Raw genomic sequence first — 25,734 nt, 5'->3', positions numbered from 1 at the left:
AGAAATGCTAAAGATAATGGACTGGATAAATGCAAATAAACTGTCTCCTAATCAAGATAAAAAAAAATATATGATATTTCATACTAAGAGAAAAAATTACTTAAGACAAAAAAATTACTCATTAAATGTTGATGTTTTAATCTTTAAATAATAAAGTAATTAATAGAGTAAACTTTATAAAATTCTTAGGTGTTACTATCAACTAAACATTGTATTGGTCAGAACATGTTAAATTAATTAAAAACAAAATTTCTAAAGGAGTCGGAATATTATCTAAAGCAAGGAGACTTGTAGAGAAGTCAATGCTTGTCATAATGTATAATAGTTTTATATATCCATATCTGCTATTTGGAATTGAAATCTGGGGAACAATTATTAGATGTCATTTTGATTCTATATTTAAACTACAAAAAAAAAAAAGCTGTTAGAATTATCACATCTGTAAATCATAGAGAGCACACCAGACCAATGTTCTTGTCACTTCAAATACTACCTCTTGACAAAATCTACATATTTTTCTCTACATATTTTTCTCTTAGTAACTTAATGTGTAGATATAGTAACAAGTGCTTGCACTTAATATTTAATGATATGATTATCAGAAATAACCAAGTTCATTTTCATCTAACAAGACATAGCCAAAAAATTCATGTACAGTAAAATCCCTCTTATCTGGCAACAACGGGACCGCCGACATGCCGATACTTGAATATTGCCAGATACTTGAATAGAAGTGAAATTATGTCCACAATCACCACCCTACACTCACGCATCTTACCATAACAAAGATCAGCTGATCTTAATCAGCAGCTGATCTGATCAGCTGCTTAAGTGTAAGCACAACACACTTCCTCTTTTCTACAACTTTAGGCATGATGAAGGCGTCAGGCGATAAACAGTGCACACGCGGGACTGAGTCAGTGAGTAAACACAGTGCAGTGGGCCGCGGGTGGCGCGAAGCAGTGCACTCTGGTGGCGAGGGGACAAAGTATGCCTCGCGTGGGAATTTTAATCAATTTTATGAGTACACATTGATTTTTTATTGATTTTAAGGGTCGGGGAAAAGTGTCCTGGATACTTGAAGCTGCTGGATACTCGAATGCCGGATGAGAGGGATTTTACTGTACCACAATGTAGAACAACTCTGTTACAGAAAACTTTCAGGTACAGTAAAATCCCTCTCATCCGGCATTCGAGTATCCGGCAGCTTCAAATATCCGGCACATTTTTCCCCGAGACTTAAAATCAATAAAAAAATCAATGTGTACCCATAAAATTGATTAAAATTCCCGTGCGAGGCATACTTTGTCCCCTCGCCACCAGAGCGCACTGCTTCGCGCCACCCACGGCCCACTGCACTGTGTTTACTCAGCAGCGTTACCAGATGTACGATAATTATTGCACAAGTACAAAAATTTTGCCCGTGTACGATGTACAATGGGACTCATACGATAATACGATAATTTGAGAATTCGTACGATATTTTTATGAAATACACAATAATCTGAGTGAAAATTAACGTTATCAATATCAGGTAATGCAAAATTTCTTATACAAATTTGAGTAACAAAATAAAAACCTGAAGGTGCCCGATGTATTGCTTTCCTTACGAGACAAGTCTCACCATACGGGTGAACAACAGGTCTCGTTCTTGTCTGCGACCAGTCCGTCCACTACCCGAGTCCCTGTCCCATAGTCTCATAGTCCTCAGCAGTGTTGCCAGATTGTTTTGCCCATATTATTGTACTACACAGGTTGACATTATTGTACTTCTGGTAAAATTATCGTATATGTGTAATTATTCCAAATATTTTGCAAAACTGACACTTTCCAAATACAGCAGAATTTAGGTTTTATATATATATATATATATATATATATAGAGAGAGAGAGAGAGAGAGAGAGAGAGAGAGAGAGAGAGAGAGAGAGAGAGAGAGACTCCGCCAGTAATTTCTTCATTGTTACTCGTTCACAGACAGCAAGTTCTGTGACTCCCTCCCTCTCCCTCTCCCTCAAGATGTCGGTGCAGATAGAAAAAAAGGAGCTATGAGTGTTCCGCCCTCCCGCGCGGCTGGAAAAGAGAGGAAGTGCTGAGGAAAACTGGGCTGACTTGCGGTAAAGTAGATGTGTATTATTACAGGTAAGTGTGTGTTTGTGTTTATGTTTCCCTCCCTCTCTCTCTCTCTGACAAGTAAAACCAAAACAGCAAAAATCTACTAAATTATTAAAAAAATGACAAAACTCTCTCTCTCTCTCTCTCTCTCTCTCTCTCTCTCTCTCTCTCAGCCCCAAAGGCAAGAAGTTTCGAAGCAAGCCCCAGTTGACCCGCTACCTCGGTGACACTGTTGACCTTTCCTCCTTCGATTTTCGGACTGGGAAAGTCAACCCAATGCTGGTTGGGAAGAACAAGAAGCCCCGTGGTACCCTCTTTGATTACAGGTGTGTGTGTGTGTGTGTGTGTGTGTGTGTGTGTGTGTGTGTGTGTGTGTGTGTGTGTGTGTGTGTCTGTTTGTTTGTTTGTGTGTATTCTAAGTGTAAGCATTTTTTTCTTATTCGTATTTTTTTTCTCTCTCTAGATAATGTGTGTGTGTGTGTGTGTTTAAGCAAACTTAACCTAATCTCTTGAACTACAGGTGTATGTGTGTAATAATGATAATAATAATAAATAATAATAATAATAATAATAATAATAATAATAATAATAAACGGTTTATTATTTAGGCAGTTAACAAACTGAAACTGTACGTGTGTGTGTGTGTGTGTGTGTGTGTGTGTGTGTGTGTGTGTGTGTGTGTGTGTGTGTGTGTGTGTGTGTGTGTGTGTTTGTTTGTGCATAATGTAAGTGTAAGCATTTTTTTCTTATTCGTATTTTTTTCTCTCTCTAGGTAGTGTGTGTGTGTGTGTGTGTGTGTGTGTGTGTGTGTGTGTGTTTGTTTAAGCAAACTTAACCTAATCTCTTGAACTACAGGTGTGTGTGTGTGTGTGTGTGTGTGTGTGTGTGTGTGTGTGTGTGTGTGTGTGTGTGTGTGTAATAATAATAATAATAATAATAATAATAATTAATAATAATAATAATAATAAACGATTTATTATTTAGGCAGTTAACAAACTGAAAATGTACGCGCGCGTGCGCATATTTTCAAAACACACACACACACACACACACACACACTGCATAAGCATATGTACAACGAAAGACAAGGCAACACACACACACACACACACACACTGCATAAGCATATGTACAACGAAAGACAAGGCAACACACACACACACACACACACACACACACACACACACACACACACACAGCATAAGCATATGTACAACGAAAGACAAGGCAACACACACACACACACACACACACACACACACACTGCATAAGCATATGTACAACGAAAGACAAGGCAACACACACACATCCACACACACACACACTGCATAAGCATCTGTACAACGAAAGACAAGGCAACACACACACACACACACACACACACACACACACACACACACACACACACACACAGCATCACCATCTGTACAACGAAAGATAAGGCAACACACACACACACACTGCATAACCACACACACACAGCATCACCATCTGTACAACGAAAGATAAGGCAACACACACACACACACTGCATAACAATCTGTACAACGAAAGACAAAGCAACACACACTGCATCACCATCTGTACAACGAAAAATAAGGCAACACACACACACACACACACACACACACACACACCTTGAAATACCTTGAAAAAAACACTGAATATTTACTGGGAGGGACTGGAAGGGAGTTAGGGAAGGTACCACTCTGATAACGTCACGGCTGGTGGGGCTTGTGACGTCACGGCTGGGGGTTGATGACGTCACAGCGACCGTTATTTACGTACGTACGTATTTCATTTTGAAAATGACCCCTCTAAAAAACGCAGCTAGACAGGAATGCTTTATAAATTCTGACTTGCCACACATTTTAACTAATGCCACAAATAACAACACATTTCAAAACGCAGTAGTATTAGAGATATTTACAAAGAAGTATCTGGAAACTGTTGAAACCTTCACCCCATTTAAAATCGTTCAAATGTCCACCCATTCTGGCTTAAACATAACGGAAAACACTTTAAAAAATCTGAACTATTTTCTAAAACCATTTAAAGTGAGCTACAAGCACAAATAAAAAATCTACCGAAAAAAAAATTCAATATTATTGGAAGCTGAACACGAATAAAAACAAGTGTACGGTGCACGCATTTCACTGAGCGGGATGGCAACACTCTTAAAAAAACACCAACTATTTTTTAAAACCAATAAGAACCTAGTACAGGCTGAAATAAAAACTTTAGTTTTGGGACTGTAAAAAAAATACGCCAAAAACGGCCCTCTTATTTACACAAAAACAATGCCAAAATCACCACTTTTCACGCAACACACGCGCTCAAATAACTTAAAAAACGAAATATTTTTACAAACCATAAAATCTTAGCTACAAGCCGAAATAAAATACTTAGAAAATAATAAAAAATAATATTGGAACCGGAGGGGGCTGGGGAGCCTTATCCAAGATGGCGGTGGGGGGGGCCAGTGGAGGGGACGACCAACCCTTCTCATTCATTTAAACCCTCGCCAAACTTAAACTAAGTAATGGCAGGTATATCTAACGAACGGATATTAAAGCTTCGTTATGTGGCTCTGCTTTGTGACAGTATTGGTTTAAAACACTCACAGATAAGATAGATAATGGCTGATAAATAGAGACGACCCAGATTGTTTACATTTTCATTAAGTTAAATTTTACAGTTTTTAGCAACGAGACGAGGCTGACACAGGGATATATTGTGCTGGAGGTTAGGTGGGATGCGTTAAAAAGAGTTAAAACCGTGGATTGTTCAGTTATTCATTAAAAAGTTACGTTAAGTTACCTAAATTTATTCTAACACTTCCTGACCTAACCTTCCCTGTGGTGGTGCTACCTTCCTGCCACCTCGTCACTATGGCTGGCTGTCTAGCACCTCACAGCCAAACTTTTCTTTATTTTGCTTGTTTTCACTCACTGCTGCCTTTGGGTGTCCACTGCTAAAGCCCACACCTTCCTCATTACCAACTAAAGAAGGATTAACTCATGGGTAAGTCTTGGCAACCACTGTGTAGGCGTGGTTACACACACAAAAAAGAAAAAAAAAAAATTGTCAGGCTGGGAATTGAAACAGACGCGTACTAACACCACGCATAGACGCGACACACTAACTGGTTAACTTGTCAGGCAGCGGACTCAGCGTTGCCAGATTATTTGGCCATATTATCGTACTGCACAGGTTGAAATTGTTGTGCTTATGGTAAAATTATCGTACATATGTAATTATTCTAAATATTATTATGTATGGTAAAATTATCGTACATATGTAATTATTCTAAATATTATGCAAAATTGCCACTTTCCAAATACAGCAGAATTTAGGTTTTATATATATATATATATATATATATATATATATATATATATATATATATATATATATATATATATATATATATATATATATATATATATATATAGCGTTCACAGTCAGCATTAGCATGAGGCAAAGAAAGACATCCTAGTGAAAAGTCTGAAACAAGCTTAAACTTGGGGTTTCCATCACTATCCTCCAGAGTTTTTATGGCACACCAAAATTTATCAGGCTGGTTGTAATTGCTCTTGTCCACTTTTTTCGCCATGTTGGTAATGGATTCAGGCAGATCTTCTACGGCAAGCCTCCTCCACTCATCGTCCAGTTGCTAGAGGGTAGAATCATCCTGGGCAGATTATTTTTGATAGTAGCAGCAGAACGGATCAGGAAGAGATTTAATTTCGGAGATGAAGTCCTTTCAAGAATGCATATGCTGGAGCCAGCCAGTGTTCTAGGCATCCAGGGCAAAGTGCAAGAGCAAAGTTTGGTGCCCCTTGCGACACACCTTCCCCGAATCATTGCCCAGGATGATTCTACCCTCCAGCAACTGGACGATGAGTGGAGGAGGCTTGCCATAGAAGATCTGCCTGAATCCATTACCAACATGGCGAAAAAAGTGGACAAGAGCAATTACAACCAGCCTGATAAATTTTGGTGTGCCATAAAAACTCTGGAGGATAGTGATGGAAACCCCAAGTTTAAGCTTGTTTCAGACTTTTCACTAGGATGTCTTTCTTTGCCTCATGCTAATGCTGACTGTGAACGCTGTTTCTCTAGTGTAAGCCGTGTGAAAACAAAAGATAGAAATAAGCTAAAAACAGAAACCATAAGAGACATCATCCTAGCGAAGAAGTGTGTTGCTTCCACATCCAGCAGTGACTGTACGACCTTCAAGCCATCAATCAAAGTCAATGATGAAAAAAATATGACATCAAGAGTGCTATATTCCTCCAATGAAGAGAGTGCCGGGGCTGCTGACGACGTGCTGGATGTATATATATAGAAGAACAAGACCAGTAATCTCCTACATAGTAAGTAAACAACTTAACGAAGTGTCCTGTAGTTTTTCTCCAATTATTAATGATATGTATTTAGGAAAGTGTTTTGTTTGTTAAGGGTGTTGTTTTTTCATTACACACACACACACACACACACACCTCTCTCTCTCTCTCTCTCTCTCTCTCTCTCTCTCTCTCTCTCTCTCTCTCTCTCTCTCTCTCTCTCTCTCTCTCTCTCTCTCTATATATATATATATATATATATATATATATATATATATATATATATATATATATATATATATATATATATATATATAACCTAAATTCTGCTGTATTTGGAAAGTGGCAGTTTTGCATAATATTTGGAATAATTACATATGTACAATAATTTTACCAGAAGTACAATAATTTCAACCTGTGTAGTACGATAATATGGCCAAAACAATCTGGCAACACTGTTACTCAGTGACTCAGTCCCGTGTGTGCACTGTTTATCGCCTGACGCCTCCATCATGCCTAAAGTTGTAGAAAAGAGGAAGCGTGTTGTGCTTACACTTAAGCAGCTGATCAAATCAGCTGATCTTTGTTATGGTAAGATGTGTGAGTGTAGGGTGGTGATTGTGGACATAATTTCACTTCTATTCAAGTATCCAGCAATATTCAAGTATCCGGCATGTCGGCGGTCCCGTGGATGCCGGATAAGAGGGATTTACTGTATAAAGGGGCAATTATATGGAACCATGTATTCAAATACATCTCACACAACTGTAACATCTCAACATTCAAGCACAAGCTAAAGACTTTTTTATTGGATAATTAGCTCAGTAATATTTAATGTCATATGTTATCTAGTATTATTAGTATTATTATTATAAATTATTATTATTATTATTATTATTATTATTATTGTATACCTTTCTTTTTCATCGAATCTTCATATAATTACTTGTAGTATTATTATATTATTTGCACTTGTAATTTTCCCTAGCACTGCCAGTCTTTGTTTTTGTGATTTTTTTTTTTTTTTTCTTTCTAAGGAGTATGGTAGGACACATATACCCTTGGGTATCTAGTCCTCTTTGTCATATTGTTTTTTTTTCCCTCTACTCTTGGATATGTAAACTGTAAGTGCCTTATGAAAATAAACTTGTTATTATTATTAATATTAGATTAAAGGTTACTCTTGTCTACTTTGTGAGGGGAAAGCAGATAAACAATTTCTACCACTTCACAGAGTTGCTTTCCAGCCATGCTGTAGAGGTACTCCTCACTATTTATAAAAGAATATCAGATATGAACTCTCTCTCTACAAAGCCCTAGTGTGCCCTATATACTTTAAGTTAGGGGATCTCAGCATTATTGCAGTGAGTCTACCAGGTAGCATACCTATTATTATTTTGTAGCTGTATCTGCTAAGAAAATGCCACAAGAAAAAAAATTGTTCATATATAGCATCACTGGTTCTTGCTCATTGCATTGATTAGTTTTAACTACACTTACCTTGAGAAACATGTTTTCTTATCAAGCACCACCACCCTTATCCTTTCTACACATTTTCTTGTGAGACACACACAGGTGAGGCTAAAATAGTGAGCAAGTCAGTGCTATAGTCTAGGCTCAGTACCAAGGAAATATGTCAGCAAACTGGCATAAAACAAATTACAATTCACTGTCTGGTATCTATACCAAATTCAAGGCTCCTGAAGAGAGTGAGAAACTCTGCCAAAAACATGGTGGGGATGGCATCACAAGATAAGTGGTGTGCCTTTGGCTCATCCAAGATGCCAGTTGGAGGAGAATCCCACCATTACAGGAGGAGCAGAATTCCAACCTTTTCCACAATATCAGCCTTTGTGGTGGAGCATCTCACATTCTCCAGAAGTCCTCAACTTGGATATCAGATAGCATATTGTAACTTAGTTTATGCCAATTTCCTGACACACTTCATTAGTAATGAGCACTAATTTGTGGCACTCATCACTTACTATATTACCCTCACTTGTGTACATCTTAAGACATCACAAGAAATTTTAATGTGCAAATAAGTATGCGCTGCACAAAGCTGTGGAGAAGGCAAGGGCAGAGGTACTTGATAAGAAACCATACACTTCTCAAGGTATGCATAATTAAAACTGACCATTCTTGTCAATCAAAGGAACAGACGAAAACAAGTGTTGCTACTCAGTAGTGATTTTTTTTCCATGTGACTTTTCTGTGGTGGATGCAGTGACAAAATCTGAATCTTTTAGGAAGAATATTAATAAATTATGTAACAAGTCACTGAATACTCCATTAACTTAACCATTACATGAGATGCATCAACAAATTTCTTGCAGTATATTATAATAGCGTAAAGTATTAAACTGTTTGAAAATAGCTGATGATAGGCTTGGATCTAGCATAATCATTGTCTTTAATAGTACATGATAAATATTTGAAAGTTGCTACATTCAAGTGTGTATAAACAGGCTATGCTCAAGAATACACTTTCCTCATTACATTCACTACAGAGAATGGAATCAGAATTAAATTATTCTCTACAGCTGATCTTTTTACTGCCTTTCATCCTCACAAGGAATCCCAGTTTTGCACAGTTGCTGACTATAATTAACTCTCACAATAGCTGGGGCAAGCTGCAGTTCTCTTGAGAAGCTCACAAGTGAAGAGAAAAAAGATTTCATAATGGTTGGATGGACTAGTTTGTAGTGGATAGAGTAAGAAATGTTAGGAGGTGGATCTGCTACCTAAGTACTAACTACTGTGGTGAAACAGCAATGCCACTAATAAACATATTGTTAAAGATAGTATTCCTCTTAATATATGTAGAGAAGGCATTCCTAACCTACCAGAGTAAGCCTATCTTGTAATGTTCTGCTATGAAAGTCATCATAAGAAATTCACATATCTAAATACCTTGGAGGATGGCAGGATGACTGGGTCTGTCATCAAGTGAGACATGATAGGATCCAGGAACTCCTCTGGTGCTTCTGCTGCAATGTCGTCATCCTCAGCCTGTGCCTTGCCTGCAGCAACAACAGCATGGCCAACTTCTTGCATCTCCTCAGCTAGAAGTCCTCGTCCAACTCGACCTAGTGGGAATGTGACATTAAAATTCACTGTGAGGATAATGCCACCAGAAAAGCAAGACAAAACTTCATAAACTTCATTCTATTTTTGTAATGGTATTATAGAGCCTCTTATTCTGTATTGTTTAAGGAATTAAACACTTCATGCTGAAAAACCATGCATAAAGCTTTTACCTTAAGTGATGCAGTGTATCCTTATTATATTAATCACTTTAATATTGTATCTACATATTTCTGGAATTCTGGTGGATAAAAATGAACAATGAAATTTACTTACACAAGACATCTGAGGCTTGGGAGAACAGCTGAGGCGTGTAAGATCGTCCATCAGAAGAAACAGCGAGACAGAAGGAGGAGTTGGCAAAGAGATGTGTGTATATTGTACAGATGTCAGACACCATCTCTCCTGGCCGGAATTCGTACTTCTCCATGTAGCGAACCTGAAGCAAAACCAAGGATATGTACTTTCAGAAACGTGGTTAACATGGCTGCCCATCAGACAAGAGCCATCAAGGACATTTGAATGAAACATTACATTCAATACATGTTACCTATGTGGTAACTGTTTGAATAAATTACTTGAATAAAACAAAAGTTATCCTCCACTGACAAAGATAGTTGATAGTGCAGCAAAATTAAGATGTTCACCGTTTGTTCCACTTCCTTACAGCATCACTTTACATTAACATATGCATACAGGCATCACATACAATGCCTTTCTTAGTTGTGATACAATTCATAAACAAAAACCTTTGGATTTTAGAGATTTTAAGATTTTAGAATTCTGGATAGAGGATTCTCAACCTGTATTTAGCTTGAGATGTCATGAGAGAGTAATGCCCAAGGCTTTTAATTTGTCTACACCTGAGCTAAGTATCACTCACTGCATAGCTTGTACAAAAAACAGTAACGGTTCTGGCGATCCCCACTCACCTTGAGGTTACGTTGCTTGGGTCCTACTAGGGTGGAGAGGAAGTAGTTAAGCATGGCAGCCATTCGGTCAACCAGAGTGCTGTGGGTGAACATCTGTGGAATCTGTTGAAGGCAGGGCATTAGGTAACAAAGCTATGGCCATTAGAGAAAACTTCAGTAAATGTGTATTGATAAAGTAACTAAATGATATGAACACATGGAACTGGAGAAACACAAGACATCCTTTAGCAGTGAGGGCTTTGTTTACTTAGAGTTCAGATGCAGTCAGTCATGGCTCCTTGGTCACTTATCATTTTAAGTATGACAACTATTTTCCTTTGGCTTTCAGAACACGGTTTAAGATGAAGGACATCTATAGTAAGATTGCATCAAGCAAAGCCATAATGGTAGCCCTACCTCACCCTTTCCATGTACAAATTTCTTTGATATACATGTTTTCTGGTCTCCAATGAAAATACAAGGTTTCTTCTTCTTGTGCTATGTAACACAGAACACGACAAATCCTGTTCATTCCAAATGTAGCAGCCCAAAAGCACAAACTCTTCCTTTGCTATCATACTGTTTGCCAAGACCAAGCTGTGTGCTTAGCCAACACAGTGACCACTGACATGACATCAGGTGTTGCCCAACACTTCTTATTTTAAGAGTAGTGTTGGAAATACAAAGACCAAAAGGGTCAAGCATGTTCTTTCAATAAGGAGGTCCAGGAACATTTTACACAAACTGTAAGTATGTAATTATATGAATGCAATCTTGCTTGGCTTTTACATCTACTAATTATGATTCCAGCAAGACAGCATGTAGTACCTATAGATGAGCATTCCACGAGTGAAACTTGGTAATGATACACAATAGATGTAGGTACATTCTGCCAGCAACTGACAGTACAGTGAGGCTCAACTAACCTCTTTGGTGAGTCGAATGAGGATCTGGATGGTGTGAGAACCTAGATTGTTATGGAAGCGAGCCAAAAGCATCATGTTCTGAAAGCTGCGTTCCCTTGACTCACGCTGCGCAGGTGTCAGGCTGTCCCACTCCCCTCCATCTCTGCAACAATATGATTTTCTGATCTCAGACATATAACAAAATGATACACATTCACTATGGTCATTATTCAGTTATTAAGGATTTCAGACTCAATCACTTAATGTATATAGTGGCCACAAAAGAGTGAACTTTAAATACCACAGCTTAGAGCAAAGTTCCAATGTTTCATTAACAGTCATAGGAGGTCTTAGAGTGGTAAACTGTCACGTATGACAACTCACATACCATGAAGATACTATGCTCAGCTTTTTTGAATTGGTAACATTCACTGTTAGGCTCAGTGTTGGGAGAGACCTCTCCTATGCTCATCCACCCATTTCCCTCTCACCACAACCTTCCCATCTTATCACTCTCAATTAGTTTTCCTTAGATTGTAATGAGTCCTGGCAAGCATAACAAGAAAAAAAAGGATGTTGTGATGGCACTTGCCTAAAAAGGGGTCAGTAATCGTGAGACTGGAAAGAAGATAGAAAAATCAGAATCAGCTGCACTAGCAACTTGGAACAGCTGTCACACCCTGTTGCTTTGCAGCTCATAAACCTCTTCTGACTGAAAGAGTAAGTAGCAACTCAGTTTTTGCAAGCCATACACCCTTTCAACTTGCCTATTCTTGTATTTGTCTTTCCTTTACATGCAGAGCCTTCTTTTCTTTCTTCTGGGAGTGACAGCTGTTCCCAGCACTAGTGCAGCTTTCACCTGTGTGATGGCGGTCTCTGATCTTCCTATCTTCCTTCCAGTCTCGCAGTTACTGAGTCCCCCTTGAGCAAATGCCATCACAACACTTTTCTTCATTTTTAAGCTTGCCAGGACCCATTATCATATAAGGAAAATTCCTTGTGACCAATGAAATGGGAAGGTTGCAGTAAAAGCAAAACTGGCAGTGGTAAGTAGGAGGTATCTTTCTCTCCACTGAGTCTGACAGGCATGTGAGTTGTCATACATGACAATTTACCACCTTTCAAGACCTCCCATAGCTGTAAATCAAACATCGTTTTGTTCTATGGACATGCTATGATGTTTATAATTTCATTTTTTTCTTTTGTGGTCACAGTACATGAAATCACAAACACACAAACATATTAAGTTAAGGAATGATGCACATCAGAAGAAAGCACACAGACCTTTCCTTTTGGGACTCCCTTAGCTGTGACATGTAAGAAAGACCCTCATCCAGCAAGTAAATAGCATCATTGATAAGAAGATTAACAAATCTCAGGAACAGCGGAGGCCTGGCAGACTCCATGTTGGATAGTGCCTCAGTCGCCAGCTCAGTGAACTTCTGGCGGTGATGTGGCAGCTCCCACAGGTACTTCATGACCTCGTACCTAGAGATTTTGGTAAGAAAGTTTAAGTCAAGATTTTTGAAGGACAGCAGAGGTGTTAAGAAACAGTGGTGCATACGGTGGTCTTGAGTCTGCCTCCTGATATATATACAAGCTGGGTAATGCTTGTCAGGAATGCTTGAGACCAGAGTGTTCCAGATCTTGAAATAGCATGCTTAAAAAATGTAAAGAAAATTAAAATATTTTAAGTATTATGTATAGGCCACAATTGTATCACAAAATACAACAACTTGGCTTGGCACAATTTAAAAGCATTCTTGAAGCCATGGTCAGTGGTGATAGAAAACAATTTGAAAAAATATAATAGTATAGTATATGATGAAAATAATTGTAGTGCGAGCGAGGGGGGGGAAGAAAGAATTCCATAATTATTTGAGGCTAAAATTTCAGCAAAGCTGTAAGAAAAATAAATGCATTGAAAATATTTGGTATGCATGTGGAAAGAATAAAGATATCTTACAAGACAGTATACTAATGTAATGCATCCTGTGATCATGGCCTAAATGCATGCAGTTCTGAGACAGATGAGATATGTAATCATAGATATACTTAGGCATCAGAGTAATTATAAGGAATATTAAAACAAAAGTAAGGGGAATATAATTAAAATTTTGCAACCAGAGATTAAAAAATGTTACGAACTTTAAGGAAAATACAGAAAGTTGAAGAATAATCCATAAACAATACTCACATAGGTCGCCTATATCCAAACTTCTCCTCAAATGCAACATTCTGGCCAGTCATCTCTATACTGACAAATACATTGAGCAGAGTAGACACCAACTGGCTGGAGAGTGGGTGACTTTGGAACAGCTGCTCTTGAAGACCGATTAGGAGTCCACCAGAAGAGTTTTTACTTTCTGGCAGGAGGATCTCAAGACAACTAGCAAGCTGGGCACGTAGATGTGGGTTGCTCATGCGCTTGGAAGAGCCCATGAACACCACAATGAATGACATAAGTTGGGAAAGGATAGCACTGTCTCCTGCAGCATCAAGAAGCCCTGCTGTGTAATGCCGCACAGAACTGATGGCTTCTGTGAGGTTCTCTACCAAGAATTCAGGAATGCACTGTAGGAATGGATGAGGCATTTCCTCTTCCTCATCTGGAAGTGGCAGTGTGACCTCCTTCAGAGTGGTGGGTGGAGTGAGCTGATTTGTGGGGCTGAGTGAGATCTGTACCATCCATTCAGTTGTGGATCCAAGGAACTGCAGCAAGCTCTCTGTCAAGTGGGGTTCAAACAGTGCTGCCTTGAGGGAGAGGAGGTCAGCGGTGCGTGCCTCCACGTAGGGTTGCATCACTTCTGCTACAGCCTCATTCTGGTGTAACCGTCCCAGTTCTTGAGACAACTTGGATAGCTTCTGTTGTGCAACCTGTCCAAGAACACCTAGATGTTATGTTAATACATTTACATCATGCAACACCTATCACATGCATGATATGAATTGCAAAAGTATAGACTTTGAGAACACTGGCCATTACAATAGACTAATTTTTCAGTACTTCTGGGCATAATGTATTGCTGAAAATGATTTGTCTAAAGTTTGTAGTTAAAAATTGCACTATAAGATACATACTTCATATATGGAGATGTCCTGTATGTGTTTATACATATGCAATAAACCCTCAACAAAACTTCATCTTTGACCATTTTATCTAGTCTCCTTATTGCTTTAAACATATTTCTTCTTCAAACAACAACATATCATTTTAATTATTCTTCTATGAATCCTCTCTAACTTCTTTTGATGTGGCAGAGAATGTTTTCTTCTCTTACTATAAAGACAGAGAGAGAATGTTGCCAGCAATTCTTGAGTGGCTGCTACAAACCTTACCTGCATTCCAAGGTGCAATGCTCGGTGTGTCAAGAAGAAGCAGGAACTGATGAAGGAGTACTGTTGGGAGTTAGGCAGCACAGAGTCCTCCTCTGAGTGAGGTACCAGAGTGCTTAGGTTCTCAAAGCCTTTTGTGTAAGCTCCAGGCACTCCCCCCTCTTCCCTCATTGGACGAGCTTTGCAGTATGTGGGATCCACCTGATGGTGCACCATACCAAATATCCACATCATGATTCAGCATCAATATGTATACCATTACACAAGCTAGTATGATGAAACTAGTGTGATGCCACTGATGTCAAATACTGCAATACTGATGAGCTGATACCAGACAGTGATTCAAGGACTACTTTGATACTCTGCCCTTCTGGTGAATCTTCCATGCAGCAAATACAGAATAATGGTCTAATTATTTACAAAAAGTTGGTCTGCTCTCCTCTCAACATAATGACTTCCATACAGCATCAAGAGGTTCTATGAAACATGAAGGAAAGATCTGAGTGATGCTTCAGTCTCCATTAAAAATCAGGTACACTAACAATTAACGACATGACTGTCCAGATACTTCTTTGTGTAAGATACAGCTGGATATGTGAAACTATGTAAAATGCATAATAAATTCCAAGCAAAGTGACATCTGTGGGGATTCTGCCTCAGTTTTCCAGCACAAAAGGAAATGACATGTTCCAGATGATTTAACCCTCTGTTTGATTGAGTTTCAGTTCACAAATATCATGTTATTACTGCCTTGCATCTACTAAATGTCACAATAGAAAAAGTAGGATTAAGAATATAGTTCCCTTACTCCATCCTTTAAAGTTATCTTTCATGATAGGAAATGTAATGGCAGTCTTCTGAGCCAACCATGCTGTGTGTGGCCAAATTGTATCCCCCAACCCTATAGGTTGTTCTCATATATGGTAATAAGAATCAATGTTACAGTATCTGAGGGATTGGTAAAACATAGCAGAAGGAAAACCAGAGGCCAGTGTAGTAAAAGTTGGCTGCATGTCCCTTTGTTCCCATAAGCACACTGGTCCAAAGTTTTGGGATGACAGACAAAACAGTGACAAATGAATAAATTCATTATAGGACTTTCTAACTTAAAAATTGGAAAGGATTGAAAAGGAACTCACTTAACTTTTTTTTTTTTTTTTTTTTTTTATGTAGGAAGGATACTGGCCAAGGGCAACAAAAATCTAATAAAAAAAAATGCCCACTGAAATGCCAGTCCCTAAAAGGGTCAAAGCAGTGGTCAAAAATTGGTGGATAAGTGTCTTGAAACCTCCCTCTTGAAGGAATTCAAGTCATAGGAAGGTGGAAATACAGAAGCAGGCAAGGAATTCCAGAGTTTACCAGAGAAAGGGATGAATGATTGAGAATACTGGTTAACTCTTGCGTTAGAGAGGTGGACAGAATAGGAGTGAGAGAAAGATGAAAGTCTTGTGCAGCGAGGCCACGGAAGGAGGGGAGGCATGCAGTTAGCAAGATCAGAAGAGCAGTTAGCATGAAAATAGCGGTAGAAGACAGCTAGAGATGCAACATTGCGGCGGTGAGAGAGAGGCTGAAGACAGTCAGTTAGAGGAGAGGAGTTGATGAGACGAAAAGCTTTTGATTCCACCCTGTCTAGAACAGCAGTATGAGTGGAACCCCCCCAGACATGTGAAGCATACTCCATACATGGATGGATAAGGCCCTTGTACAGAGTTAGCAGCTGGGGGGGTGAGAAAAACTGGCGGAGACGTCTCAGAACACCTAACTTCATAGAAGCTGTTTTAGCTAGAGATGAGATGTGAAGTTTCCAGTTCAGATTATAAGTAAAGGACAGACCAAGGATGTTCAGTGTAGAAGAGGGGGATAGTTGAGTGTCATTGAAGAAGAGGGGATAGTTGTCTGGAAGATTGTGTCGAGTTGATAGATGGAGGAATTGAGTTTTTGAGGCATTGAACAATACCAAGTTTGCTCTGCCCCAATCAGAAATTTTAGAAAGATCAGAAGTCAGGCGTTCTGTGGCTTCCCTGCGTGATATGTTTACCTCCTGAAGGGTTGGACGTCTATGAAAAGACGTGGAAAAGTGCAGGGTGGTATCATCAGCATAGGAGTGGATAGGACAAGAAGTTTGGTTTAGAAGATCATTAATGAATAATAAGAAGAGAGTGGGTGACAGGACAGAACCCTGAGGAACACCACTGTTAATAGATTTAGGAGAAGAACAGTGACCGTCTACCACAGCAGCAATAGAACGGTCAGAAAGGAAACTTGAGATGAAGTTACAGAGAGAAGGATAGAAACCGTAGGAGGGTAGTTTGGAAATCAAAGCTTTGTGCCAGACTCTATCAAAGGCTTTTGATATGTCCAAGGCAACAGCAAAAGTTTCACCAAAGTCTCTAAAAGAGGATGACCAAGACTCAGTAAGGAAAGCCAGAAGATCACCAGTAGAGCGGCCTTGACGGAACCCATACTGGCGATCAGATAGAAGGTTGTGAAGTGATAGATGTTTAAGAATCTTCCTGTTGAGGATAGATTCAAAAACTTTAGATAAGCAGGAAATTAAAGCAATAGGACGGTAGTTTGAGGGATTAGAGCAGTCACCCTTTTTAGGAACAGGTTGAATGTAGGCAAACTTCCAGCAAGAAGGAAAGGTAGATGTTGACAGACAGAGCTGAAAGAGTTTGACTAGGCAAGGTGCAAGCACGGAGGCACAGTTTCGGAGAACAATAGGAGGGACCCCATCAGGTCCATAAGCCTTCTGAGGGTTTAGGCCAGCGAGGGCATGGAAAACATCATTACGAAGAATTTTAATACGAGGCATGAAGTAGTCAGAGGGTGGAGGAGAGGGAGGAACAAGCCCAGAATCGTCCAAGGTAGAGTTTTTAACAAAGGTTTGAGTAAAGAGTTCAGCTTTAGAAATAGATGTGATAGCAGTGGTGCCATCTGGTTGAAGTAGAGGAGGGAAAGAAGAAGAAGCAAAGTTATTGGAGATATTTTTGGCTAGATGCCAGAAATCACGAGGGGAGTTAGATCTTGAAAGGTTTTGACATTTTCTGTTAATGAAGGAGTTTTTGGCTAGTTGGAGAACAGACTTGGCATGGTTCCGGGCAGAAATATAAAGTGCATGAGATTCTGGTGAAGGAAGGCTTAAGTACCTTTTGTGGGCCACCTCTCTATCATGTATAGCACGAGAACAAGCTGTGTTAAACCAAGGTTTAGAAGGTTTAGGACGAGAAAAAGAGTGAGGAATGTACGCCTCCATGCCAGACACTATCACCTCTGTTATGCGCTCAGCACACAAAGATGGGTCTCTGACACGGAAGCAGTAGTCATTCCAAGGAAAATCAGAAAAATACCGCCTCAGGTCCCCCCAACTAGCAGAGGCAAAACGCCAGAGGCACCTTCGCTTAGGGGGATCCTGAGGAGGGATTGGAGTGATAGGACAAGATAAAGATATGAGATTGTGATCGGAGGAGCCCAACGGAGAAGAAAGGGTGACAGCATAAGCAGAAGGATTAGAGGTCAGGAAAAGGTCAAGAATGTTGGGCGTATCTCCAAGACGGTCAGGAATACGAGTAGGGTGTTGCACCAATTGCTCTAGGTCATGGAGGATAGCAAAGTTGTAGGCTAGTTCACCAGGATGGTCAGTGAAGGGAGAGGAAAGCCAAAGCTGGTGGTGAACATTGAAGTCTCCAAGAATGGAGATCTCTGCAAAAGGGAAGAGGGTCAGAATGTGCTCCACTTTGGAAGTTAAGTAGTCAAAGAATTTCTTATAGTCAGAGGAGTTAGGAGAGAGGTATACAGCACAGATAAATTTAGTATGAGAATGACTCTGTAGTCGTAGCCAGATGGTGGAAAACTCGGAAGATTCAAGAGCGTGGGCACGAGAGCAGGTTAAGTCATTGCGCACATAAACGCAGCATCCAGCTTTGGATCGAAAATGAGGATAGAGAAAGTAGGAGGGAACAGAAAAGGGGCTACTGTCAGTTGCCTCAGACACCTGAGTTTCAGTGAGGAAAAGAAGATGAGGTTTAGAAGAGGAGAGGTGGTGTTCTACAGATTGAAAATTAGATCTTAGACCGCGAATGTTGCAGAAGTTAATGAAGAAAAAGTTGAGGGGGGTGTCAAGACACTTAGGGTCGTCGACGGAAAGGCAGTCCGACCTGGGGACTGACAATAATGATCATAAATAAGTAAAAAAAAAGTCCTCATGATGGAAATAGATCAACCATCACAACAAATCAGGTGTCTACAACTAGCTATCACAATTAGTCTATCACACTGAGCCATACCTTAAGTATCTTGGCTGTCTTGACATCCTGAGTGAAAGGCTGTGCCAGCTGAAGCATCACAGCTCCAAGGTTTATCATGAATCCGTCTGAGGCATAGATGGACTGCAGCCCTCCTTCAATCCCCTGCAGGTGCCAAATCCCTGCCCGCCCACGGTTGGCCTGAAGGCAGGACTCTAACCATGACAGCAGCCCATCTTTTGCTTGTGATGACACCTGAAACAAAGTACAAGTTACTTGAGATTTATATTTCTAAACTGTACTGACTCTGAGTGTACTGAATTATTTCTGATATTTATGGAATAAAAGTATCTGAAATATGACTATGTCCATCATTCTCTCAAGCAAAATACATGCCAAGATGGCTAACATTGTTGCCAGTAAGCTAATCCCAAATATATAACATGAAGCATGGCACAAATATGACAAATATGGCTGAATCTCCAGGTCCCTGACAGTTATTGCTGTCTAGAAATACAGGACAAATTATCTCAACATTTCTGCCTAATAACAAAAAGCACCAAACATGAAAAAACATCACTTATGATAATTAGTTCTATCGAGTCCATTCTTTATATGTATCTCTTTGGTCACTTCTTTGTATATCTATGAGATTATCTGCACAAACAAATGAACAAATGAAGTGCTAAAATGACAATCAAGAACATGGTATACTGTATTGATGGCTATTCCACACCAATGGGAGACTCAGCACTTGAATTCCTCAAGATATAGGAGATAAAAACATCCTTCCCAGCTAACCAGAAGGGTACTGTGAGGGTATGTTCTGACATTTTATTTACTAACCATACATCATTCATTTGTTACTGTTTCTGCCAAACAGAAAAACCATAACCAAAAATGTTCCCTGGGAGCTGACTAAACAAATAATAACAGAAATGCACCAATGCCCGACTCTATTCATACCACATGTTTACTACAGTACAGAAGCCTTGATAAAAATATAAAAAAAAATACAATGGAAATAAAAGTACACACCTTCAGGAGTTTGTAAAAGATCTTGTGAATACGAATATTGATGTTTCTTTGTGCCAGCCAGATGCTTTTCTCAGTGTCCTTGTGAATGTGGCCTGGCTTGGAAGATGGTTTGTCAAAGAAGGGTGAAGGCAGGCCAGCATGATCAGGCAGGCTGGAGATGGAGAGGAGGCTGCCAAGAGGTGTCTTGTGGAAGCTTCGTCCCATCCTTGTTTCCTGCTCTGTTGGGACGAGGAGAGAGAGGTCTCGATGTTCATTCAATGCCATTTCTTGGTTATCTTTTCCTTCCCTCCATAGATGGTAAGAGATTGAGAGTATGACAAAAAAGAACTATATGAAACATCTGTTCAAGGCCTCTGATATGCAATATAGACATATGGTGTGACCAACATGATCTGGGAAATTATCTATGATTTTAGAAATAATGTTGAAAATAAAAAAAATGGAAATTTTAGAAGATGAATGAAGGAAAAAGTTTAGGCTAAAATAAATTCAGCAATGAAAGAATAAGAGAGAAAATATGAGACAAATATAAGCAGTGCTGAATGATAAATGTGAGAATGAAAATAAAGATCCAAAAGCTGAGATTTTTAAGACCTTCATAAAGATGCCATTAGTTATAAAGGAGAAAATATTGCAGATGAAGAAAAGTGATGCATAGTAAGTGGAAGCACAGACAGAAAACTATAAAAGAGAGATTTGTTGGTAAAGAATGATATGGTACAAATCTAAGAGATTAACTGTCAAAGTATTAAAACACATTCGCTGTTGGAATGAACTGATGACATAAGCAGCAGAAGCAAGGAACATCCACACACCAGACTCATAATGTTAATGATATAAAGTAGTTTTCATTTATTTATTTATTTTATTCATTTTTCTTTTCAAAGGCACAGCTACTAAGCATGCCCATGTCTTACCTGGAGGGATTCTGGTGAGCAGTGGAGCAAGAAGGGGCAGTGTAGCATAGAACTCTAAAATCTCTATCAGGCTGAAATCAACACCCATGAGAGAGCAGGATCCCAACTTAGTGGTGACCTCTGCCAGGAGCTGCTCAAACACTCTGGGTGGGGCAGCTGCTCTCTCTTTGGATATATGAGTGACTAAGTTCCGTGCGAGATCCTCCACAGCACCCTCCCGACCAAGGCCCTGTTGCAGTACACGTAGCATCTGCTGCTCCACCTTTTGGCTTGGGTACAGCTCAGGCTGTTCTAATGCTGTGGCTAGGTTGGTCACCACTGCCTCCATCACCTGAACACCAAGGGAGGTTCACTGTCATAAAATTTAAGTATTGTACAGGAAACTTTTTAGTGCTAGGTTTCTTAATGGAGAAATCATCACCATCATTACTATTGGTCATCACCACACTGTTTGAGGATTTTCCAACTTTACCACTGATATTTGTTTGGTCTTTGTTTCTTCCATATCATTCAATTCATATCCTGAGACTCATTTCTACATCTTTATTTCCCAGTTTTGTCAACCCTGAATTCCCATTAATTCATTCTACACATATATTGCAGTCAATGTCCTAAACCAAATATCTTAAATTCTAATTTACTTTCCTTTCATCCATGATAGTTAATTTTTGTTTATTTGAGTCGAGGTTCATAATGATTTCTGTCTTTCATATGTAAATGCAATTCAACTAATTCTCTCTGGCTTTAGTAAATCATTTCTCACTCCCAGTTATCTTATTTCTAAAAGAAGAAAAACCCTACATTCAAGTTATCTTCTGGTAAAGAAGAACATAGTTAATCCATGGGACCCACCTTCCTGGCAATGTGACCTGGCCTGTCCCGTGTAGCCCAGCACCTGCTGAACACCTCACTCAGGTACACCACCACCTCACTCTGGGCAGCCTCATCCCCTCCCTCCCCTTGAGGCCCCACCAACTCAATGTCTGAGGGATCGAGTAGCAGCCGGGTGAAGAGCAACAAAGGAAAGCTGTCCACCGTGAGTGGATCAGTGGAAGGAAGCAGAACACGTGGTGCAGTGTGAGGCCACTCCCCCCTTGTTGTGACCAGCAGCAGGTGCTCCAGGAAGGAGACTGTGTTGTCATTCTCACTTCTGAGAGAGAGAGAGAGAGAGAGAGAGAGAGAGAGAGAGAGAGAGAGAGAGAGAGAGAGAGAGAGAGAGAGAGAGAGAGAGAGAGAGAGAGAGAGAGAGAGAGAGAGAGAGAGAGAGAGAGAGAGAGAGAGAGAGAGAGAGAGAGAGAGAGAGAGAGAGAGAGAGAGAGAGAGAGAGAGAGAGAGTTATTTCATTTTACATGTAAAGGCCAGACACTATCCATACACCCAAACACCATTAGCACAGCAGGATTAGCCAATATAAGGAAATATAAGGCAAAGTCCAAGCCTGTGTCAGTGCTGTTAGTAATACTACTCAAAAAAGGGGTCAATTTGGTTCAGAATCCAGGAACAGCTCCTCTGATGTACAGGATCTTATGTCATCCAAAACTTCAATGAAATTTCAAAAAATAAAATATGCCTGAGCGCATTCACAAACAAAATAATTTGTAATTCTTAGTTCACTATGAGGTACTTCAGCAGTTGATTAATTTTGTTATATAAAAGTCACACTTATTTTCCAGCAAAGACTCTCCTGTTTTTTTATGTACCTAATTGCTGTAATGCATGTTACTTTTGGGTTTGTCACAATGGTTATCTTATCAACATTGTGGTAAAAATGGCAAAAAGGACAAAAAAAGAAAAAATTTTTATCCTATGACAAGTTACAATTATCCATACTAGTTACTCAATATGGCTATCCCACTGATACAAAGGCACTAATTAGCTGTCACTGCAGTACGCTAAGCATACTTGTGGACTTGCTCCTTGCTGGTGGGTGGCTGTGTCTTGCTGGGCAGGTGCTGTTGGCTGAACTGCTCAGCATCCTTTACTGATGAGAAGAGTGCAGCAAATGGGTTATCCTGTAGTTTCTCTGACATCTGAATTTGGAAAAAGGAACATTGTTAGTGATGCCAAGGAAACATGGTAACTCAATAAAAGCTAACAATATAGGTTGCATCAGCCAGACACCATGTGTTGTAAAAAAATGTTGCAGAAAACATATGCTGCCCTTCAGAGCAGCCCTGCTGAGACTTGTAGTGGTGTGAAGCTTGTGGGGTCCACATCTGGCCTTGTGTGTTCTGCAGGGACATCCAAGTGACAACCTGCTCTGCATGTGTGTGGACTCCTGAGTGACTCTGGCTGGCAAGTATTTGTGGATGGAGTGTATCGCACTCAAGACTGTGCTCTGTCTAGTGTGAGTATTTGTGCCTCTAGTGACCTATGAGTCACAAGATGACTGTACCCTGTTTTCAATTATGAAATATATGCCTGTGCTGTGCATGTGGTTTTTGCATGTTCTTTTTGCCTCACACTCTACTATGCCAATCCCTGTGAGTTGCTTCCACCTGCAATGTGGTGCATTGTGACAGATTAAGTGGTGTCTTGACTATTCCACTGTGCGAGTTACTGCCTACCCAGGTAAGAGTGTTACTAGTGGCTGGTCAGCTGTGGACAGTGATGTAAGTGGTGGGTGTCGGAACACAAACACGATCTCTATAATATTCTATTGTTGATGTGAGGAATTTGTGAAATGAGATAGTATGTTTTAATCTCATTGCATCTATAAAATCTTTGATCAGTCTCATAATTCCACTACTCCAGCCTAACAGTCACAAATGTTCGCTGCATGTTCATTTACTATACTTCCAAGTTCTAAATTAGCTCCACCTAAGAAATTTCTCAGCAGCTACTCCTGTAAATTTTTGTAAATAAAGTTATACCTTTTTTTTAGATCTAGTTTTGAAATGCCTCTTATGAATCTGTGGGCACAAGTTCAAATTCTGGCTAGTGCACAGCTCACCAAGCTGTTCATCTTTCCTTCAGGCTGATCAATAAATGGGTACCTAGGAAAACCTGGGGAAACAACTGAGGAAATCTAGATGTCACAGAGGCTCTGTGTCCTCAGGTAGAGGACATCATCCACCAAAGCCTCAAAGAATAAAGAGAAAGAGAAGAGTGCCGAGGCCGTGTGCAGGTACAGAGTATGGCCCTAACTTGTATTAATTTTGAAACTCTTCACTGTTAGCTGACCAGGACTGTAGCATGGCAATTCATTTAATTTGCACAGCCAAAGCTGTCAGTGAGACAGTGGAGAGGATATAATGTTTAGTTAGATTTTAGTTTTGAGATCTCATGTCAACTACTTCTCTAAAATTTGCTATCACTCAGTTCTAAAGTTTATTTGGGAAACAGGTTGGCATTTTCAACATTTTTCCCACATACCCATTCTTCACACATCAAAATATATAGAAAAGTGTACTTCTAAACATAAGTTGTATTACTGACTGGAAGTAGAGAGTTATCAGCTGAGTTGTTATATCTTGTTAGTTACCTCCAGTCAGGTAAAAATAAGACTGGATTAGTTATATTTTATTTGTTAACTTGATAACGAAATTACAACATTAAATTAAAAACACTGAAAATGAAAAGGAAATTTAATGTATATATAAATAAAAATAAATAAATAAATAAACTTTACATACAGAATGTATACCAAATGAAAATACTAAACCAATAAAAAAAAAGAAAATAATGACACTGATAAGCGTAGAACCTGCCAGAACGAAATGTGGCGTATGCCTGCACAATTCCCCAAATCATGCCAATAGTTCTCTGATGACGTAACACCACATGCCTGCCTAGCTGTCATCTGCCCCGTCATATGAGACACACACTACAAGCCCGCTCACACACATGGAGACAATGCCAAACACGTGTAAAGTAACCAGCAGGTAATGCATCACCCAAATACAGATTCCTTTAAGTAATAGCAGAACCTCCACAATTTCTACCCCCGAAGGAAATACATTGCTATCAGATCCGCAAAACCTGATGATTGAACCTTTACCCGTCGAGGAAAGAATGCTATTAGTTACTTAAAATGGACTTAGTTGTGTTTACTTACGACTGGGTATGAGCGAACTAATATCAAAAACCTGTGGTGAAGGGTGAGCTGGCAGTCACTAGGGATGTAAACACGACCACTGACTGACTGTCGGACTGACGGGGCAGCAAAACAAGCATTATTCTATCATTACACGGGAAAATATGCTAGTAGGCCCATTTATCAGAAGAAAGGAAATATAAATTTAGCTAAGGAGTTGATCAGAGAGAGAGAGAGAGAGAGAGAGAGAGAGAGAGAGAGAGAGAGAATGGAGGAAAGATATAAGGGTGGGAAGGGGGGAAGGAGAAGCTTCTGCAAAACAAGTCAATTTTACGGATACTATTGCACTATTTCATTCTTAAATAAGAAAAATATGATACTAAACCCATTTATCAGGAAGAAAGACAAAATTTGACTTAAGACTTGATGAATCATGAGAAAAGAGGATGGCAAGGGAGGGGAGGGGGGAGGGGCATAATGTTGTGTTCTTGTGTATAAATAAAACACTTGCAGTTGTTCAGGGATCAAAAGGTTCAAATGGAGTACAAAAAAGCTTACCTAGTAACAGCGCCTCACAAGTATCACTCACAGGTAAGCATTTACAGGTGCAGGCCTAGGACTTAGTGACTGCCTATGTCCCACCAGGTTCTACGGAGGTAGATTTATTGCCTTCGATACAACAAACTCGAGAAATCCCGAACTGTTTTATTTAGACCATAATGAATCATATGAAACATTAACCATAAAATGAACTCAGTACATGTGAAGCACAAACCGTACACATATAGCAATAGCAAA

At 39.5% G+C, this 25,734-nt stretch overlaps 1 protein-coding gene across 4 annotated transcripts in view; it reads right to left on the bottom strand.

Annotated features, from left to right (window-relative positions):
- The window catches only part of LOC135090983 (ubiquitin conjugation factor E4 A-like), a 28,380-nt gene that overhangs the window by 1,875 nt on the left and 771 nt on the right, over positions 1-25,734 (bottom strand). For 2 of the 4 annotated variants that reach the window (XM_063988280.1, XM_063988266.1), the window contains exons 2-13: positions 22,803-22,930; positions 21,753-22,050; positions 20,901-21,231; positions 19,984-20,201; positions 18,988-19,200; positions 14,705-14,902; positions 13,563-14,242; positions 12,650-12,853; positions 11,387-11,528; positions 10,482-10,583; positions 9,826-9,988; positions 9,376-9,551 (exon numbers count right to left, since the gene is read on the bottom strand). In XM_063988280.1, coding sequence (XP_063844350.1) covers positions 9,376-9,551; positions 9,826-9,988; positions 10,482-10,583; positions 11,387-11,528; positions 12,650-12,853; positions 13,563-14,242; positions 14,705-14,902; positions 18,988-19,200; positions 19,984-20,201; positions 20,901-21,231; positions 21,753-22,050; positions 22,803-22,930 — 2,853 coding nt within the window. Of the gene's footprint in view, positions 1-9,375; positions 9,552-9,825; positions 9,989-10,481; positions 10,584-11,386; positions 11,529-12,649; positions 12,854-13,562; positions 14,243-14,704; positions 14,903-18,987; positions 19,201-19,983; positions 20,202-20,900; positions 21,232-21,752; positions 22,051-22,802; positions 22,931-24,957; positions 25,118-25,494; positions 25,585-25,734 lie in introns of those variants that run through there. The other 2 variants (XM_063988275.1, XM_063988257.1) reach the window with 2 other exon arrangements.

The sequence above is a fragment of the Scylla paramamosain genome, chromosome 3 (genome assembly GCF_035594125.1).
Source record: "Scylla paramamosain isolate STU-SP2022 chromosome 3, ASM3559412v1, whole genome shotgun sequence".
Lineage (NCBI taxonomy): Eukaryota > Metazoa > Arthropoda > Malacostraca > Decapoda > Portunidae > Scylla > Scylla paramamosain.
The sequence above is the reverse complement of the archived record's forward strand: the minus strand, read 5'-3'. Positions and strand labels throughout refer to the sequence as shown.